The sequence below is a fragment of the Saccopteryx bilineata genome, chromosome 9, assembly GCF_036850765.1.
Source record: "Saccopteryx bilineata isolate mSacBil1 chromosome 9, mSacBil1_pri_phased_curated, whole genome shotgun sequence".
NCBI classification, from domain to species: domain Eukaryota; kingdom Metazoa; phylum Chordata; class Mammalia; order Chiroptera; family Emballonuridae; genus Saccopteryx; species Saccopteryx bilineata.
The window spans coordinates 74,379,197-74,401,249 of record NC_089498.1 but is presented as its reverse complement, the minus strand read 5'-3'; the positions used below and the strand labels follow the sequence as shown (position 1 = coordinate 74,401,249).

The 22,053-nt window shown below is 38.1% G+C and overlaps 1 protein-coding gene across 2 annotated transcripts in view; it reads left to right on the top strand.

Moving 5' to 3' along the window:
• Window positions 1-22,053, top strand: part of ASCC1 (activating signal cointegrator 1 complex subunit 1) — a 129,634-nt gene that overhangs the window by 91,814 nt on the left and 15,767 nt on the right. For both annotated transcript variants that reach the window (XM_066242677.1, XM_066242678.1), the window contains exon 9: window positions 1,093-1,178. In XM_066242677.1, coding sequence (XP_066098774.1) covers window positions 1,093-1,178 — 86 coding nt within the window. The remainder of the gene's footprint in view (window positions 1-1,092; window positions 1,179-22,053) is intronic.

Below are 22,053 nucleotides of genomic sequence, written 5' to 3'. Positions count from 1 at the left end.
GAGAGGAAGGGGGGCGGGAGAGAGAAAGTTTCATCAATTTGTGCCTCCTCTTAGTTGTTTCATGTATTTGTGCACTCATTGGGTGCTTCTTATATGTGCCCTGACTAGGGATCCAACTGGAGACCTTGGTGCGCCAGGATGATGCTCTCTGCACTGAGCCACTCAGCCAGGGCTAAAACTTTTGGGTATATTTATATATTTAAAAGTCACCTGATCAGTCAGTGGTGCAGTGGATAGCACATCAGACTGTGATGCTGAGGACCCAGGTTTGAAACCCTGAGGTTGCTGGCTTGAGCGCAGGCTCACCAGCTGTGGGGAGTCTCCACAGGCTTAAACATGGGATCATACATATGAGCCCAAGGTCTCTTGCTTGAGCAAGAGGTCACTGGCTTGGCTGGAGTCCCCTGGTCAGAGCACATATGAGGAAGCAATCAATGAACAATGAGCGATTTCAGTGAGCAATCAACTATAAGTTGATTCTTCTCATCTCTCTCCCTTCCTGTCTTTCCCTATCTATCTGTCTCTTACTTTTAAAAAAATGCAGCTTTTATAAAATTTTGGGTATTTTAGACTGCATGGATCACCTAGTCTTAACCTGTAACTTTGTAAATGAGGAACTGAGTTCCATAGAGGAGACATACCATATTTTTGCTCCATAAGATGCACTATTTTCCCCCAAAAGTGGAGGGGAGAATGCCTGTGCGATTTATGGAGCGAAAAATACGGTATTTTATTTAATATTTTAACACACCATTTGGTTCAGAATTTTTTTTCTCTTATTTTTCTCCTTAAAAGCCTGGGTATGTCTTATGGTCAGGTGCCTCTTATGGAGCAAAAAATGCGGTAATTTGACTAAAAATGTAGCTAGTTACATCATTAACATACAGTAAGTACTTGGACAATGTTGACCAAATTAGTGTATATTGAATGAGTTGATGACAGAGCTGAGACTAGACCCTGGGCCTCTTGACTCATACCCTGATGTTTTCCCTCCATATTATGTCACTAGTTGTACCTATAGAAATCCAAGAAAAAAACAACAGATAAGCAGTCCAGGCTTCTCTTCTGACCTTATCTTTGCAATATTTACAGCTGAAGGCAGGTACAATCTCTACACGGCAGATGGCAAATACATCTTCAAGGAAAGAGAATCATTTGATGGCAGAAACATTTTAAAGGTCAGTATGAAACAAGGTGAATTGGAAATCCATTGGCATGTGCCCTAAATAAGTCAGGAAAATAAGCCATTCTCCTTTTAACAGTAAAGTATATTTTTCTCATGCTTCCCATGAGGCTCATTGACTGAAAGGGCTGTTAAAAAAAATTTTTTTAGCATCCTAAAAGAAAAAAAAAATCTTTCTGACTATTAAGACTGTGGTATCTCTCGAGTATTTGAAATTTATGGTTTAAGAATCCAACTACTTGGATCCATAGGAATAAGTTGATTTTAACCTGGTGAGTTTTACTCTGTGTTTCATTTCTGGAGGTCTGAGTTTGCATTTTTTTAAGTGAAAAAAGTATTGTTTGTCTTGTTCTAGTAGGTTTTCTCTTCTCCTACAAAGTGACTCTCCAAAGTTGCTTCATAATCTATTTTTACTCAGGAACAGCTCATGTCCTAAAAAGCAGCCAGTCCAGTTCTGACTGTTGAGGCTTTGCTTTTTCTGTGTTAAATTAATCTATGAGGTTTAAATAAAAGGGGCCCTTCAGGATTGCATTTATCTTTCTCCCACAGACCACATTCTGTAATATCCACACTTTATGCCCTATCAGGTTAACATACCATTGTGTTTCCGGGCATAGAAAAACATAAGTTGATATCAATGGGGAGGTGTTTTTTTTCTTGGATTTTTTTTTTTTTTGTATTTTTCTGAAGTTGGAAATGGGGAGGCAGTCAGACAGACTCCTGCATGCGCCTGACCGGGATCCACCCGGCACACCCACCAGGGGGCGATGCTCTGCCCATCTGGGGCATTGCTCTGCCATAACCAGGGCCATTCTAACACCTGAGGCAGAGGCCATGGAGCCATCCTCAGTGCCCGGGCCAACCTTGCTCCAATGGAGCCTTGGCTGTGGGAGGGGAAGAGAGAGACAGAGAGGAAGGAGAGGGGAGGGGTGGAGAAGCAGATGAGCGCTTCTCCTGTGTGCCCTGGCTGGGAATCGAACCCAGGACTCCTGCACACCAGGCCGACGCTCTACCACTGAGCCAACCGGCCAGGGCCAATGGGGAGTTTTTTGATTCTGCATTTCTCTTGATCTATAATAGGTCATATGTTTACGAGGACATGGGTGTTTTTTGGAGCTGGGATAGAGAGAGAATGCAAATAATAACTTCAAAATAAGCTTTGGAAATGCTTTCCTTTTTCCTTCCTTACCCCACCCTCCATTCCCTTATCTTTTCCCTTGACAGTTTTCTTGCCAAATGCATAATGTGACCCTGTGCTTCTACTTAGTGACATTACTCTTTAGCAGCTGCAGAACCCATCAGGGCAATGACAGCATTCCCTTAGGCAGACATCCCAGCACCCACATTGCAGAGCTATGTTGATTCTTCTTGCCCTTATATCTTTTCTTTTTTTAAATGATTTTTCTTGTTTTCAAAGTAGCTATAGTAGCTTTGCATTTGAGTTACAGGCTGCTAATGAATTCGTTTGCAGTTAACTATTGATTTCCCCAGGCCACAGCTTTGGTATATTATGACTCTTTTTCTTCCTCTATCTCATTTCCTTGGGGCTTTTCCAATAATATAATTAATTACTTTGCTTTTTGGTTGTTGTTAATTTGATAAAGAAAGAAAATAGACTGAATGGGAGAAGGTAGGAATGACTCAAATCAACTTGGTTCTTTTGGAATTAGAATTAAAGCCTAGAAGATGTACTGATGTGAGGTACTTTGGTATGTGTAAGAGGGCGGTGCCAGCAGAAAGCCTGTGTGTGGTGGGGTGGCTGTATGAACATTACGGATTGCTCACTTGAGATTTAATTTCTCTCATTTTGTTAAGTCAGTTTTCCATTTAAAGATGCTTTGCCTTGAAATCTCCCTAACCACCCCATTGATAACACGAGTGTAGCTCCCTCTAGTGTTGGCAAGGGCTGGCTGTATCTATACCTATAGCATTAGTACCCTTTTTGGTTCATACCTGATCCTAGTTTTAGAGCTGGACCCCGCTCGGGTACTTGGAGATCATTTATTTAATTCATTTCCACACTTTCATCTCTATACAAGATCCATCTTGGTTAAAGTGATTTGCCAAAGGTTATTACTAGTTAGTATCAGCGTTTGAATCAGAACAAAAATTCAAAACTCAGAAATTAAAATTGTTTCTGTTGCCTCCCATGAAGATACTCATATTCTCTGTTTAGGTAGAGATCATTAGATATTTGAAATTGGGCATATCTATTTGAACTGTGATAATTTCTGATTTAAACTTGTTTCATAAATGTTGAGCAGGTGTGCCAGTTAGTCTGAAACTATGGCTAATTAAGATTTGGACTTTTGAGCTGATTTTAATGGTAACATCAACTTGTTATGTACCATCTTCCAGACAAATAATGTTTGTATAGCTGCCTTGTGTGCTTTGCAGAGTAAACACTCATTATGATATAATCCCTACCTTCCAGGACCTTCCTGTCTTTAAAGGGGTATGATGATTAATAGGCAATTACAATACAAAATGTTAGGGGCAAATTATGAGTACCTTTGAATATAAATAGTTATAACAAAGCATTCTTTGGTATAGCTTCCAGTATTTTACTCCAGAAAATATAATCTTCCACCTGTGTTTAATCAAAAGGAATTAATTTTTCTTTGAGAATAAAGGTGACATATGGCCTTAAATATATAAGAGGTAATAACTGTATTTGTAAAGTAGTTATAGCAGCCCACCTTTTTTAATTACCATGAATGGATAGGTTTATATCAAATAAAGAACCCATGGCTCCTGAAACTCTTAGGGGAAAAAATTCTGAAAACCAGTGGATTTTATATATATATATTAGTTTTTGTACCAGGTAGAATTATGTTTAGAAAGGGGAAAAATCAATTTTACTAACAAGATAAGTACTGACTTGGATTAAACAGAAAGGTTAACTGCATTCATTATTAAGGATATCTGTGCAGCATATTAATAGCTACATAGGTCAAGGGTCTGGACTACTGATGATGGGAAATAGCCTTGGACAAGAATCAACTTCATCTACTATTCAGAGAAACAAAACAAGAAAGCAAGTCATTGCTCATTGCTATAAGAATTTAATGAGTAACAGCTAATTGCTATTCTCCTACATGAAGAGAATTGGTCCTTTTGTCTCAATGTAATATTATGTGTTCTGGGTGACTTAATAAGGGTGGGGGGAGCTCTAATGACTTTTGGAAGTAGAAGCCACTTTTTCTTTCATACAGCTCTTTTGAGAGTTGTTGCAGGTACAATATACTAGTATCTGGTTATTTCTAGTTAAAGTAAGACTTTTCTTACCCTAAGAAGGACCTTGTTAGGACTGAAAATGAAAGAATCATTCTTCTGTGTTTTTCAGACCAGAAAAGGAACAAATGTATTTAGTTATGGTAGTTTTTTTTAAATAGAAGAAAGATGTTAATTTTGAAAGAAAGATGTTTGAATGAAAAAGACCTAAGCCAAATTAATAGGATAGTCTCCTCACAGAGTATGTCCATTTTGATACTAAAGTACTATTTGTTTCCCATAGGCAATGAAAAAAGTAGGCTAACCTAAAGACACACTGCCTGGAAATAACTGCTCTCTTGCTAGCTAGAAGTAGAATAGTCATTAACTGCCAGTGCCTGGAGAGAGCAATTGTCTTAATGGCAGTCTGTTGGGGGACTTATGAAATGGCCTTAAGTAATAGAATCAGTATTCCAAGAGTGTGCTTTCAGCAGACTAAACAGGGGTACAGTATGAACTGTTCAAAAGCAAAGCTGTAACTGTAGAATGAAGAGGAGACATTAGGGCCTATGTTCGACTCATCAGAGGAGCTGGTTTGGTACAAATAAAGGCATAGTGAGATATTTGGGAAGGAGTAGAAAATACTGTAGGTCCAAAAATCAAAGGATACTATGAAAGTGTCATTTCTTTAGACACTTAAAAGTCCTAGGAAATATAAGCCAAATAAAAAGAAAATGAATTTATGCCTTTTTCCATTTTATATATAGTAATCTTTAAATTTAGAGAAAGGGAATTTTCAGTATTAAACTATTTTAATGCTTTACTTAAAAATATGTTTTAAGTCTATCTAGCCACATTGAGACTTTTCTTGAAAGATGTAAATAAGAGTAAGGCAAGTATTGATTTTTGCTTTTGTTCCATCTCTGCCCATCAAAGTCTTTAAAAAGACAGAATAAATAAATTTAAATTAGATCTTTGTTTACTTTGCTTTATTTAGAGAAGTTTCTGTAAAGAAAGTTGTTTAAAAATACATACTATTTATTCTTTTTGGTGAAATACATATATAGAAAATTATATAAAACATATGTATATATATACTGTTAAACAAATAATCATACAGTGAACAATGAACCAAGGTAAAAAAGTAGGATGTCTCCTATATTACTCTCTAGCCAACTCTTTAGTCTGTTTATCCTAAGGCAACAAAGGCACAATTAAGTTCTTAATCTCAATGAAGAGGCTTGATTTGAATGAATTCTTTGTTTTGAAGTATTAGAAGAATATTGAAAAGAGTATTTTAATTTTTTTCTATGGAAGAGTGAGATTGAGAACTATGTAGTAATTTTTTAAGATATTACTGTCTGCAAAGAAAGGTGAGCGCTTTAGAAAATATATTATTTCTAAGGAAGAAACATTGTGTTTTTTACTATCCAGCTCAGTAGTCATAGATTGTTTCTGAAAATTACTTCTTAGTCACATAGTTCTTTGGAATTTTTTTAAAACTCAACTTTTTCAGAAAGCCTTTTCTTGAGAGTTTCTCACTGAAGGTTCTATTGCGCTATTGTATCAGGATAAATAATACCAAATTGAATGTAGAATAAAGCTACTCTCTCTCATTACCACCATGGCTATGGTATTACTTTTACTACCTGATATTTCTATAACTTGGAAATTTAATCTTATTCAAATAAAATCTCTAAGCTATTTATGCTTATACATCATTGACACATTAAATTCAGTTCATTTGGATATACTAATATTTTGTGATAGTCTTTATAACATTGAAAGCAATCATAGTATTCTTGATAACCATGTGAAGTATGCAACTTGTTAGAGGAGCAAACATACAACTTTCTGAAGAATTTAATTTGGAAAATAAAAATAAGATGTTATGGAGATGAGAAGATGGCAGCGGAGTAGGCAGACGCACAGACGCCCAGCTCTCACCACCAAACTGGAATACAAATCAATTGAGGAAAAATCAGCATGAAAAACCAACTCTGGACTACAAGAACAGCTCTCAAAAACCAAGGAGCAAAGAAGAAACCACAACAAACCTGGTAGGGAGTGCATGAATCTCCCCTGCTTACAGGAACGGAGGGGGGCGGTGAGGCTGAGAGCCCAGAGGGGACCTCACTCCAGGGAAAAGGGCAGAAAATACTGCTCACAGCCACTTACCTGGCGACCAGGGAGCGAGGTGTGTTGAAAAGACCAGCTTATCTCCCAATTAGAAAGGAAAGAGAGAGGGACAGACTGTGAGGGGCTAAGGAATGCAGGAGACAACCTAAAAAAAGCTGACTCATTCGTGCTGGAGGTGACCATAGCTGAGGGAGGGACTGATCCTTCCCCACAAAACAGTACTGAATTGCTTCTGGATCAGAGATCTCCAGACATCTCTCCAGCTCCAATCAGTGCAACAAGACACAGCTGAAAACAAGTGGGGAGGAGGGGCAGTAACTCAGGTCTCCATGGAGATCTGAGATAGGCCTCCCCCTACTGAAGCTGAGAAAACACCCTGCCCCCAGAGAGATTAGTTGGTGGAAGAGGCCTTCAGAGTCTCAGGTTACACTCATAGCATTCCTGGATACAGTTTCAAAAAAGCCCCCTGCCGAGATCAGTAAACAAGACTATCACCTATTAAGAAAACAAACAAATCAAGACTTCAAAGCTGCCCAAATCCAAAAGTGGATTACAAATAATAGCTGATACCAACCCAAGAAGACCTAGAAATAACACAACTGAAAACTGGAGGCAGACAACACCAAGCCTAGACTCAACCAGCTCTATAAGCAAAACACCCAAACACAGACATAATGAGAAGACAAAAAAGTGCAATCCAAATGAAACCACAAGAGACACCTTCAGGAGATGAATTGAGTGATATGAAATAATCAAACTTCCAGATGCGGAGTTCAAAATAATGATTGTAAGGATGCTTAGGGATCTTAGAACAACAATGGATGGTCATTATGAACACCTAAATAAAGAAATAGCAAGTATAAAAAAGAATCAGTCGGAGATGACAAATACAATATCAGAAATAAAGACCACAATGGAAAGAATTAAAAACAGGATATAGGACAACTGGAATGAAGGCATGAAAGCAGAGAAGAAAAAAGAAAAGAGACTCAAAAAGTCTGAGGAAACTCTTAGCTCTGTGACAACATGAAGAGAAATAACATCCGCATTATAGGGGTTCCTGAAGAAGAAGAAAAAGAACAAGGGATAGAGACTTTGTTCAATCATATCATAGCTGAAAACTTCCCTAAATTAATGCAGGAGAAACTCTCACAAGTTCAAGAAGCACAGAGGACTCCATTAAAGAGAAACCCAAAGAAACTTACACCAAGACACATCATAATTAAAATACCAAAGCTAAGCGATAAAGAGAAAATATTAAAAGCTGCAAGAGAAAAAAAAGCTATCTCCTACAAAGGAGCCCCCATAAGGATGACATCCGACTTCTCAACAGAAACACTTGAGGCCAGAAGGGAATGGCAAGAATATTCAAAGTAATGCAGAACAAGAACCTACAACCAAGACTACTTTATCCAGCAAGGCTATCGTTTAAAATCGAAGGAGAAATAAAAAGCTTCCCAGACAAAAAACAACTCAAGGAATTCATTACAACTAAACCAATGCTGCAGGAAAACTTAGGGGCCTGTTGTAAACAGATCAAAGTGGGAAAAGAATGTAGCAAAAAAGGAATACAGCTTTAAAGAATAAAATGGCAATAAACAACTACATATCAATAACAACCTTAAATGTAAATGGATTAAATGATCCAATCAAAAGACATAGGGTAGCTGCATGGATAAGAAAACAGGACTCGTACATATGCTGTCTACAAGAGACACACCTTAGAACAAAAGATACACATAGATTGAAGGTAAAAGGATGGAAAAAACATTTCATGCAAATGGAAATGAAAAAAAAGCTGGGGTAGCAATACTTATATCAGACAAATTGGACTTTAAAACAAAGGATATAGTAAGAGATAAAGAAGGCCACTACATAATGATAAAGGGAGTAATCCAACAGGAAGATATAACTATTATAAATATCTATGCACCTAATATAGGAGCACCTAAATATATAAAGCAGACTTTGATGGATTTAAAGCGTGAGATCAACAGCAATACTATAATAGTAGGGGATTTCAATACCCCACTAACATCACTAGATAGATCCTCAAGAAAAAAATTAACAAAGAAACAGCAGACTTATTGGACACACCAGATCAACTCGATTTACTAGATATCTTCAGAACCTTTTACCCTAAAGCAGCAGAATATACATTCTTTTCAAGTGCTCATGGTACATTCTCTAGGATAGACCACATGTTAGGGCACAAAAGTGGTCTCAACAAATTTAAGAGGATTGAAATCATATCAAGCACTTTCTCTGATCACAATGGCATGAAACTAGAAATGAACCAAAACAGAAAAGCTCAAAAATTCTCAAACACATGGAAACTAAATAGCAGGTTGTTAAAGAATGAATGGATTAAGAATGAGATCAAAGAAGAAATAAAAAAATTCCTAGAAACGAATGACAATGAGCATACAACTCAAAATTTATGGGACACAGCAAAAGCAGTACTGAGAGGGAAGTTCATAGCACTACAGGCACACTTTAAGAAGCTAGAAAAAGCTCAAATAAACAACTTAACTCTGCATCTAAAAGAACTAGAAAAAGAACAGCAAGTAAAGCCCAAATGTAGTAGATGGAAGGAAATAATAAAGATCAGAGCAGAAATAAATGACATAGAGGCTAAAGAAACAATCCAGAGGATCAATGAAACTAGGAGCTGGTTCTTTGAAAAGGTAAACAAGATTGATGAACCTTTAACTAGAATCACCAAGAAAAAGAGAGGACTCAAATAAATAAAATTAGAAATGAGAGTGGAGAAATAACAACTGACACAACAGAAATACAAAATATTGTAAGAAAATACTATGAAGAACTGTATGCCAAAAAACTAGACAACCTAGATGAAATGGACAAATTCCTTGAAACATACAATCTTCCAAAAATCAATCTGGAAGAATCAGAAAACCTAAACAGACCGATTACACCAAATGAGATTGAAACAGTTATCAAAAAACTCCCAACAAAGAAAAGTCTGAGGCCTGATGGCTTCACACCTGAATTCTACCAAATATTCAAAGAAGAACTAACTCCTATCATTCTCAAACTATTTCAAAAAATTCAAGAGGAAAGAAGACTTCCAAGCTCCTTTTATGAGGCGAGCATAATTCTAATTCCAAAACCAGGCAAAGACCACACAAAGAAAGAAAATTATAGGCCAATATCTCTGATGAATATAGATGCTAAAATCCTCAACAAAATATTAGCAAACTGGATCCAACAATATATGGAAAAAATCATACACCATGATCAAGTAGGATTTATTCTGGGGAGGCAAGGCTGGTACAATATTCATAAATCAATCAATGTGATTCATCACATAAACAAAAAGAAGGAGAAAAACCATATGATAATTTCAGTAGATGCAGAAAAAGCATTTGATAAAATCCAGCACCCACTCATGATCAAAACTCTCAGCAAAGTGGGAATACAGGGAACATACCTCAACATTATAAAAGCCATCTATGAAAAACCCACAGCCAACATCATACTCAATGGGCAAAAATTAAAAGCAATACCCTTAAGATCAGGAACAAGGCAGGGGTGCTCCCTTTCACCACTCTTATTTAACATAGTCATAGAAGTCCTAGACACAGCAATCAGACCAGAAGAAGAAATAAAAGGCATTCAAGTTGGAAAATAAGAAGTAAAACTATCATTATTTACAGATGATATGATATTGTATATAGAAAACCCTAAAGACTCAGTCAAAAAACTACTGGACTTGATAAATGAATTCAGCAAAGTGGCAGGATATAAAATCAATACTCAGAAATCAGAGGCATTTTTATATGCCAACAATGAACAGTCAGAAAGAGAAGTTAAGGAAACAATCCCCTTCACTATTACAACCAAAAAAATAAAGTACCTAGGAGTAACTTAACCAAGGAGACTAAAGATTTGTACTTGGAAAATTACAAAGCATTGATAAAAGAAATCAAGGAAGGTACAAACAAGTGGAAGCATATACCGTGTTCATGGTTAGGAAGAATAAACATCATTAAAATGTCTATATTACCCAAAGCAATCTATAAATTCAATGCAATACCAATTAAAATACCAATGACATACTTCAAAGATATAGATCACATATTCCAAAAATTTATATGGAACCAAAAAAGAACACGAATAGCCTCAGCAATCTTAAAAAAGAAGAATAAAGTGGGAGGTATCACACTTCCTGATACCAAGTTATACTACAAGGCCATTGTACTCAAAACAGCCTGGTACTGGCATAAGAACAGGCATAGATATCAATGGAACAGAACAGAGAACCCAGAAATAAACCCACAGCTCTATGGACAACTGATATTTGACAAAGGAGGCAAGGAAATACAATGGAGTAAAGACAGCCTCTTTAACAAATGGTGTTGGGAAAATTGGACAGCTACCTGCAAAAAAATGAAACTAGATCACCAGCTTACACCACTCACAAAAATAAACTTAAAATGGATAAAAGACTTAAATGTAGGCCGTGAAACCTTAAGCATCTTAGAAGAAAACATAGGCAGGTAAGCCCTCCGACATCTCTCGGAGCAATATATTTGCTGATTTATCTCCACAGGGAAGTGAAATAAAAGACAGCATAAACAAATGGGACTATATCAAACTAAAAAGCTTTTGCACAGCTAAAGATAATAAGAACAGAATAAAAAGACAAACTACACAATGGGAGAACATATTTGACAATATGTCTGATAAGGGGTTAATAACCAAAATTTATAAGGAACTTGTAAATCTCAACACCAGGAAGACAAACAATCCAATCAAACATGGGAAAAAGAAATTAATAGACACTTCTCCAAAGAGGACATACAGATGGCCAATAGGCATATGAAAAAATGCTCAACATCACTAATCATTAGAGAAATGCAAATTAAAACCACAATGAGATATTGCCTCACACCAGCCAGAATGGCGCTCATCAACAAAACAACACAGAATAAGTGCTGGCGAGGATGTGGAGAAAAGGGAACCGTCCTGCACTGCTGGTGGGAATGCAGACTGGTGCAGCCACTGTGGAAAATAGTATGGAGATTCCTCAAAAAACTGAAAATCAAACTGCCTTTTGACCCAGCTATCCCACTTTTAGGAATATACCCCAAGAACACCATAGAATGGCTCCAAAAGGAGAAATGCACCCCCATGTTTGTGGCAGCATTGTTCACAATAGTGAAGATCTGGAAACAGCCCAAGTGTCCGTCAGAGGACGAGTGGATTAAAAAGCTTTAGTACATATATACTATGGAATACTACTTAGCCATAAGAAATGATGACATCGGATCATTTACAATAACATGGATGGACCTTGATAACATTATATGGAGTGAAATAAGTAAATCAGAAAAAACTAAGATCTATATGAATCCATACATAGATGGGACATAAAAATGAGACTCAGAGACATGAACAAGAATGTGATAGCAATGGGGGTGGGGAGGGGAAGGGGGGATGGGGTGAGGAAGGAGAGAGTGGGTGAAGGAAGGAAGGGGCACAAAGAAAACCAGATAGAAGGTGACAGAAGACAATTTGACTTTGGGGGAGGGGTATACAGCACAATCAAATGTCAAAATAATCTGGAGATGTTTTCCCTCAACATATGTACCCTGATTTATCAATGTCACTGCATTAAATTTAATTAAAAAAATAGACTTTTCGCATAAAGGCAGTGTTTGGCCAACATCTTGATTTTAGCTCACTGAGATTCATTTGGAACTTAACATAATAAATCTATGTTGTTTAAGTAAAAAAAAAAAAAAGATCTTAGGAAAAATATCAATTAGAGAATAAGAGAGCCCATGGAAATTACATATCTACACTATACATATTCATTTAAGGAAGATAAATTTAAGGAAATCCCTGACAAAGGTGGAGATAAAACATATGAGGGAAAAATATGACAAAGAGGATCCTCAGGCATTGCAAAAGTTAACTGTTTGGGTTCCAAAAGTAGAAAATAGACCTTGAGGTCTTGAACTTGAATAAAGGAATCTCTGGATTGAGAGTAGCAGTTACTGGACAGTAGCAAAGAAAAATTCTCTTTGGAAGAAAGTTTCACTATTCTTTGCCTAGAAATATTCCTCCAAGGAACTCTTCCCCACCCAAATATCCAGCACATTATCAAAGATAATATGTGGAAACTACTCCCTATAAGCAGAGAAACATCCAAAACTCCTAAAGACATGAGAGTTATCAGGCTTAGAGGCTAAAAACAACTATGCTTATTAAGTTAAAATAAATAAAAGCCAACCTTAAAATTTTTATCAGGTAATTGGGAACTATCACAAAAGAAAAGTGATATGGCAGTTTTGAAGAAAAACCAAATAGAAATGCTAGAACTATAAAATGCAGTAACTCAATGGAGAAGCACAACAGATGGGTTTAGTAACAAATTAGACTTAGCTGAAGAAGAAAATAGTGAACTGGAAGTTGAGTCAGAAGAAATTACTCAGAATGTGGCATGCTCAGAGGGAATAAAAATTACAAATGAGAGAATATGAAACATATAGGGTAGATTGAGAATATCTAAATATCAGTTGGAGTCCCTGAAGGAGAGTCGAAAGAGAATAGGGCAGAGCTGATGAAAGATATCAATCTGCAGATCAAAGAAGCTAAATGAATTCCAAACAGGAATTTTGTTAAGTGATCTTACATTATACTTTTCTTTCCTACAACTTTTGACTGAATTATGGACATTAACTAATTTACTTGTTGGCAGTATGCATATCACAAAGAACAAAACTAAGGAAATTAAACTGAAGAATGCTTTTCTTAAAGTAAATTATTTTAGAAAGAAAGGATAAAAGCTATCCAGGAATTCTTTTTACTATTCTTGTAACTTATAGTAAGTTAGAAACTATGTCAAAATAAAAAAATTTAGGCTTGATCTGTGGTGGTTCAGTGGATAAAGTGTTGACCTGGAATGCTGAGGCTGCCAGTTCAAAACCCTTGGCTTTCCTGGTCAAGGCACATATGGGAGTTGATGCTTCCAGCTCCTCCCCCCCTTTCTTTCTCTCTCTCTCTCTCTCTCTCTCTCTCTCTCTCTGTTTCTCTTCTCTAAAATGAATAAATAAATAAAAATAATTTTTAAAAAATTTAAAGAGACAAACATGTACTTAGGAGGTGAATAGGACACCAAACATTTGGGATGTGTGTGTGTTTAAACAGTCACTTTCCAGAGAAGTTTGTTGAAATCTTAGTTGTGTTTTGTTCCAGTGTTTAGGATAGATGCAAGTTTTATTAACTACTGATCTTCCCACCATAATTGGGCCATTTGATTACAAAAAGGGCAAGAAATTATGTATATGAGGAACAATGTCCTGATTAGAGTGTTTCATATGAGAGCATACTACTAAGATAGATGCATCTTTCATTAGATTGGTTTTGTTTTGTTTAAAGAAATGAGAATTCATTTCTCTGTAAAGCCATTCTTCCTACTATATCATCCCTTTCAAACTATTCCCTGTCAAATCCCTTGAAACTTATCTCTTACCTCTATTATTGTACTGAAACAGCACTGTAAAAAGTCACTGGTAGCCCCTATTTTATTCAGTACTTGGATCTACTTTTACTTTTTCTTAGTAACCACATTGAGAGTATTACTGTATTTCCCCATGTATAAGATATACCCTTTTTCAAAAAATATGGGGTCTACCAGGTTCGAGACCCTGAGGTCGCCAGCTTGAGCGCAGGCTCATCTGGTTTGAACAAAGCTCACCAGCTTGGACCCAAGGTCGCTGGCTTGAGCAAGGGTTACTCGGTCTGCTATAGCCACGCGGTCGAGGCACATATGAGAAAGCAATCAATGAACAACTAAGGTGTTGCAATGAAAAACTGATGATTGATGCTTCTCATCTCTCTCTCCATTCCTGTCTGTCCCTATCTCTGACTTTCTCTGTCTCTGTAATAAAAAACATATATATATGGGGTCTAAAAACTGGGTGTGTCTTATACAATGGTTGTAGATTTTTTACTTGCATTTCTCGCTTTTTTACACATCTTTGCATTCGTTGTTTCGCACTTGTTACCGGTATATTACGGTAGGTTATGTTTTGCCACGTTCTACCCAGAAATGGCTCAGAAAAGATTTTTGTACAGTGCTGACTTCAAGTTAAAAGTGATCCAGTTTGCGACATTTGGTGTATGTGCTTGGCTGAGGAGCCAATGGGGTGAAGCTACCATCTGTGGGATTATGACTGAACTCCTCTAAGTCAGAATCCCGCCCAGGCGGAACAATAAGGCAGCAACGTGGAGCCTCGGTTGGCCTTGGATAGCCGATCCCCCGCCGTTCCGTTGGCGGGCCACCGCGCGTGCTCCTGTTAATGTTAAAATTGCACATATGAAACAAAACTTGGTGTCATTAGAAAAAAGTATAAAGTTGGGGTGTTGCGGGGCCCTTCAGAAGTTGGGGCCCAGGGCACGTGCCCGGTGCACCTGCAATTAAATCCACCCCTGCCTCCAACTGAAAAATCAATCTGAGACTGGCTACGAGAAGAAGAAACCCTACTGAAAATGCCATGGCAGAAGAAGGCCACGAGAGGCAAGTCAGCAAAATGGTCTGATTTAGAGAGGGAATTGAAGATATGGATTGAATAGCAAAGGGCAATTGGAATTCCTGTGTCCACAAAGATGGTTCAGCATGAGGCAAGAAGAATTGCTGATGAAAAAGAAGTTACTGATTTCAAAGGAGGACACAATTGGTGCTTCAGGTTCATGAAAGGGAATGGACTAAGCATGCATACACGCACCAGACTTGCCCAAAGGATGCCTGAAAGCTATGAGCAGAAGGTCCTTGAATTTCATTGTTTTGTCATTCGATGTCAGAAGACACATCAGTTTGAGTTGGGACAGATTGCAAATATGGATGAAATCCCCCTTCAATTTGATGTCCCAAGTAACAGAACTGTTGATAAGAAGGGGGTGAAAACTGTAACTGTGAAGACAAGTGGACATGAAAAGAGCCATTATACAGTTGTTCTAGCTTGTTGTGCCGATGGAACCAAGCTGCCTCCTGTGCTGATTTTCAAATGCAAAACAATGTCAAAAGAAGACATTCCTCAAGGAGTGATTGTCCATGTTCATGACAAGGGTTGAATGGATCAGGATGGGATGAAGATCTGGCTTGGGAAAATTTGGAGAAGGAGACCAGGTGGACTTTTATGCAAACCTGCCCTATTGATGCTTGATCAGTTCAGGGCACACATAACAAAAAACACAAAGAAGGTTGCTGTAGAGCAAAAAGCAAAACTTGCCATTATACCCAGAAGCTTGACATCCTAGCTCCAACCACTTGATGTCAGCATTAACAAATCCTTCAAAGCTGCCATGAGAGATGAATGGAACCAATGGATGAAGTCTTCTGGGGACAATTTGACACCAGAAAGAAGAGTGAAGAAACCAACTATAGGAGAAGTTTGTACCTGGGATAAAAGATCCTGGGATAGCCTGACCTGTGGTGGTGCAGTGGATAAAGCGTCGACCTGGAAATGCTGAGGTCGCCGGTTCAAAACCCTGGGCTTGCCTGGTCAAGGCACATATGGGAGTTGATGCTTCCAGCTCCTCCCCCCTTCTCTCTCCCTGTCTCTCTCTCCTGTCTCTCTCTCTCTCCCTCTCTCTCTCCTCTCTAAAATGAATAAATAAATAAAAAAATTTAAAAAAAAGAATAGAAAAACTAACCAATTAAAAAAAAAAAGATCCTGGGATAATATCAAGATAGAGATCATTTTCAAGTCATTTAAGAAGTATGGCATTTCAAATGCTATAGATGAAACTGAGGACAAGACAGTATATGAAGACAGTGATTTGTCATCAGACACAGATGAAGACAAGCTAATGGATGGGAGTACTGATAGTGATGAGGAGTTGTATGAATTTTATGATGAATAAAACTTGAGTTCAATAACTTTATGTAATACCTTTTTTTTTCAAGTTTTGGGCCCCAAAATTAAGATGCCTCATACATAGGAGCATCTTATACATGAAGAAATATGGTAAACCATTTTTTCCTTCAAATCCTTTCTTTTCTTGGCTTCAGTGATATCTCTCCTGGATTTTTTCCTGCCTCTGATCTACTTTTTAAAAATTCACTGCCTTATGTGGTCACTCCCTAAGGTTTTGTTTTGGTCTCTGTGTTTTTTCTTTTATTGCAATCTTGTTCTTTCCAAATGCTTCTCACTCTTTAAAGTTCAATAGAGACCTTCCACCCCCAGTGGTAAGGCCCATTCCAGTTACTGGTGGTCTTCCACCTCTCAACTCTTTGCCTCTTCTCTTTACTTTGATTTTGCCGAGACCTGTTGCCCTCAGCTTAGCAATGTGTGTCTTATGTGGGCAAGCACTGAGGACATTTTTTGGATGACTAAAACTTTTTCATAGAAATCAGATTTTGGAAGAGGAGAAGAAAAAGATTTTCTGTTTGTCAAAGAGGATATTTTTTGCCCCATACTCGAGAGTGTAAAGTTAGAGCATAGCCTGGCAAACTGGTCTGCGGGCCAAATATGGCATGCTACCTGTTTTGTGTATGGCCCTCAAACAATGAATGGTTTTGTATTTTTAAAGGTTGAAAAAAATTAAAAGGTGAGAAATATTTCATGACGTGTAAAAAAATGAAATTCAAGTGTCAGGATCCATAGATAAAGTATTATTGGAAGACAGCTATCCTCATTTGTTTACACACTGTCTGACTGCTTTTGTGTACAAGTGCTGGAGTAGTTGTGACAAAGAGAATATGGCCACCTGGCCCTTATGGAAAACATTTCCTGGCCCCTGCCTTAAAGGTCAGAGTTTAGTTTAATTTTATTTTATTTCACTCAATACAACTTCCTGCTTCATGACTAGATATGATGTGCATATATTTTTTTTCTTTAATTAATTTATTTTTTTTCTTCCTGAAATGAGAAGCGGGAAGGCAGAGAGACAGACTCCCACATGCACCCAACCGGGATCCACCCAGCAATCCCACTAGGGGGTGATGCTCTGTCCATCTGGGGTGTTACTCCATTGCAACCAGAGACATTCTAGCGCTTGAGGTGGAGGCCATGGAGCCATCCTCAGTGCCCAGGCCAACTTTGCTCCAATGGAGACTTGACTGCAGGAGGGGAAGAGAGAGATAGAAAAGACGAGGGGTAGGGTGGAGAAGTAGATGGGCACTTCTCCTGTGTGCCCTGGCTGGGAATTGAACCCGGGACTTCCACACAGTGCGCAATGTTCTACCACTGAGCCAACCGGCCAGAGCCTGATGCTTATATTTAATATATCTTCATTTACTAATTATGTTATAAATATTTAACAATCTTTAATTAAATTTCTATTTACTTGAATTTTTCTAGCAAATATTTCTTTTTGAAATTTTTTTAAAAGAGTTTACTAAATACAAGAAAAAATCTCCAAATTAAATATACCTATAACTCATATTCACAATCCTACATTAATAAGTAAAGTTGATTTTTCAATTAAATTTGATTGTAACTTTATTGCGCTATATAGCAAATTTAGCTGATATAGATAATAAAGAGCTTGAATTTAAGTTTTTACTTTCTTTTATTTTAAAGTATATTTAAAACTAATTTGTGTTTCTCTGTGGTATGGACTAATTAACTTGAACAATGAACAATGCTTTCTTCTTTGGTTTTGTTTATGCCTTATAGAATGTATTAATAAAAATATTCAATGAAAAATAAAGAATACTGAACTTGTAAGAAAATTATGCTAATTTCATAATTAGCATAGATATCAGAAAAAAAGTGAAGTTTAGGAAGGAACTTGTAACAAGACATCTTGCCAAAAAATGGCTGCTGTTACTTTCTGTATGAGTGATAATCCATCTTCATTCTTGATAGTTAAAAAACAAAACTCATGAAAATTATTATTAGGAAACTATAAGGGGCTTTTCATATTTTGCTAGTAATAGAAACAACATACTATATGTTAAAAGATCTGAAAGATTTCTGGCAGACTGCTTAGCACATCAGATATATTTTAAAAAGTACAGTTTGCAATGCCTCAGTTTGGTTTTATATGTTTGTATTTTAGGCTATTAGGTTGAATGGGGGGGGAGGAAGATTCACATTCAAGCAGTAGTTCACTTGACTTTTCCTCAGAGTTTGTTTATGAGTCGCTTTACCTGAAAAGTCTTTTATTTTATTTTTTTAATCTTTACTTTTGTGATGGAGATAGAAAGACAGAGAGAGGGACCGATATGGACAGACAGGAAGGGAGAGAGATGATAAGCATCAATTCTTCATTGCAGCACCTAAGTTGTTCGTTGATTGTTTCTCAAATGTGCCTTGAGGGGGGGGGTGGCCTACAGAAGAACAAGTGATTCCTTGCTTAAGCCAGCGACCTTGGTCTTCAAGCCAGTGACCTTTGGGCTCAAGCCAGTGACCATGGGGAGGTGTCTATGATCCCATGCTCAAGCCAGCAACAAGCTGGATGAGCCTGCGCTCAAGTTGGTAACCTTGGGGTTTCGAACGTGGGTCCTCTGTCCCTGTCCGATGCTCTTAACTACTGCACCACCACTTGGTCAGGCTGAAAGTGAAGTCTTAAAATACTATTGAGGGCAACCAAAGATATGACCATCAATGAGCTGAAACCATTGTTAAAATGAAACTGGAAAGTGACCAGTTGGCTGATTTTTGACACAGTCAATATCTGTTCTAAAAGATGCATGCATCTTTCCTGGTCTGTTACTGTCTGTTCATACATTAGGTTTTTTTCTCCCTTCACTCTTTTTTTATTTTTAAGAGAGGGATGGAAGGAGAGAGACAGGAAGGGAGAGAGAGGGAGGAGAAAGAGTGAGAAGCATTAGCTCATAGTGCTTTTACTTTGGTTGTACATTGATTGCTTCTCCAACATGCCTTGACAGGGGATCAGACCTTGACCTCAAGCTGAGCCAGTGTCCCCTTGCTCAAGCAAGTGACCTTGGGCTGTTCACACCAGTGACCTTTGGGCTTAAGCTGGCGACCTTTGGGATTGTGAGGACAATACCAGGTTCAAGCTGTGAGCCTGGGGTTATAGGTGGATACTTTATCCACTGAGCCACCACTGGTCACTGGTCAGGCCCTTCGGTTTTTTATGAATTTATGTTTATTGGTTGTTCATTTTTGCAGTGGTCCTGGAATACTTCCAAATGTTGTATTTGCTCAGGCAGCTAAGGGTGGGTTTGAAGGATCTAAGCTGCACAGGGACAAGAAATAGGCCATGGTTTGGCAAAGACAATGAGAGTAGAAAAAGTTAAGAGATTAAAATTATTTTTCTAAAACTATTTCTGGTTCTTATTAGGATGAAAAATAAATATTTTATTGAATACTTAGTAAATATGAAACACCAAGCTAGATTCTTGGTGTATTTGGGAGGGGGAGAATAAATACTCAGTTGTGTTTGGTCCCTTTTATACCATTCCTATGAACTCTTCAAACAGGTGTCTGTTCTTATTGTGGGAAATATTAATCTCTTTTAGGTATTTATTTTTCAGATTCCAGTCATATCATTTTGGGTGTACCAGTAGTTCACAAATGAAGTGAATTGGGTTATAGTTCACTTTGGGTTCATTTAGGGTGGTTTTTATTGAAAAATATACATAAGATTTATCATTTTATCCATTTTTAAATGTACATTTCACTGGCATTAAGTACATTCACATTGTTGTTCAACTATCATCTCTAGCCATCTCCAGAACTCCTTCATCATCCCAAATTGAAATTCTATACCCACCAGGCGTCCCCAAACTACGGCCCGGGCCGCATGCAGCCCCCTCAGGCCATTTATCCGGCCCCCTGCTGCACTTCTGGAAGGGGCACCTCCTTCATTGGTGGTCAGTGAGAGGAGCACTGTATGTGGTGGCCCTCCAACGGTCTGTGGGACAGTGAACTGGCCCCCTGTGTAAAAAGTTTGGGGACCCCTGCCAGTAACTCCTGCCCTAGCCGGATGGCTCAGTTGGTTGGAGCACTGTCCCAAGTACACAAAGATTCCTGGTTTGCTCCCCAGTCAGGGCACATACAGAAACAGATCGCTGTTTCTGTCAGTCTGTCTCTCTCTCTCCCTTCCTCTCTCTCTAAAATAAAAATTTTGGGGTGGTGGGGACAGAGAGGGAGAGATAGAGACAGACAGAAAGGAAGGGAGAGAGATGAGAAGCATCAATTCTTCGTTGCGGCACCTTAGTTGTTCATTGATTGCTTTCTCATATGTGCCTTGACCCGGGGGCTACAGCAGAGTGAGTAACCCCTTGCTCAAGCCAGCGACCTTGGGCTCAAGCTGGTGAGCTTTGCTCAAACCAGATGAGCCCACTCTCAAGCCGGCAACTTCGGAGTTTCGAACCTGGGTCCTCTGTGTCCCAGTCCAATGCTCTATCCACTGCACCACCGCCTGGTTAGGCAATCAACAAAATTTTTTTTTAATCCTTTTTTTCTCCCCTCTGCTCAGCCTTGGCAACCATCATTCTACTTTCTGTCTCTATGAATTTGACTACTCTAGGTACCTTATGTAAGTGGAATCATACAATATATACAATATTTATCCTTTTGTGTTTGACTTATTTCAGTTCAGTGTTTGCAAGGTTCATCTATGTTATAGCATGTAGCATGTGCCAGGATTTCATTCCTTTTATAGGCTAAATAATATTCCATTGTGTGTTTTTAGCTATTGTATAAACAAACCAGAAACAGAATATAAATCTATACCCAGAGATGGTGACAGGACACTGTCATCTTTGAAGCAACTTGTTGTTTAAAGACCAGATGAAATAAATCATGTTAGATTGTGTTGTTCCAGATGTTGGAGGACAATTGGTAGAAAGAGATAAGAGAAATGAGAGAGGAACCTATTCTGCCACAGAACTGTGATGACTTCTTAAGAGAGATATCCTCTTTTCCATATCCCAATTATGAAACAATGTTAGAACCAATGCTCAAATGTCAACATTATTATTGTGAAGAAAAAGTTAAAAAATAGGATATAAATCAACTACAACTAGAGTTCTTTTTTTTTTTTAAGTGAGAGTAGGGGAAATACAGAGACAGACTACTGCATGTACCCCGACTGGGATCCACCATCTGGGACCAATGCTCTCAACCAAGCTATTTTTTTAGTGCCTGAAGTGGAGGCTTCATGGAGCTATTCTCAGTGCCTTGGGCTGATGTGCTTGAATCAATTGAGCCATGGCTGTGGGAGGAGAAGAAAGATAGAGAAGGGGGAGGGGGAGGGGTGGAGAAGCCAGTGGTCGCCTCTCCTGTGTGCCTTGACCAGGAATTGAACCTAGGACTTCAACATGCCAAGTCGACACTCTACCACTGAGCCAATTGACCAGGGCCACAACTGGAATTCAAAGTTTACTCTCTCAGTTGTAGTTAAAACAAAGATGCCAGTTTCTTAAATTGTAGAGGTCTTGTAGCTCTGGAGGTGTGTGTGGGGATAACCCCACCTCTCTTCCAAGGTCTTTTACTTATTTGACTTTCACTCACACTAGGCTGAGGGGAAGGAGGTCATCCGAACTAAATTAAAGACAAGTAAGTGTG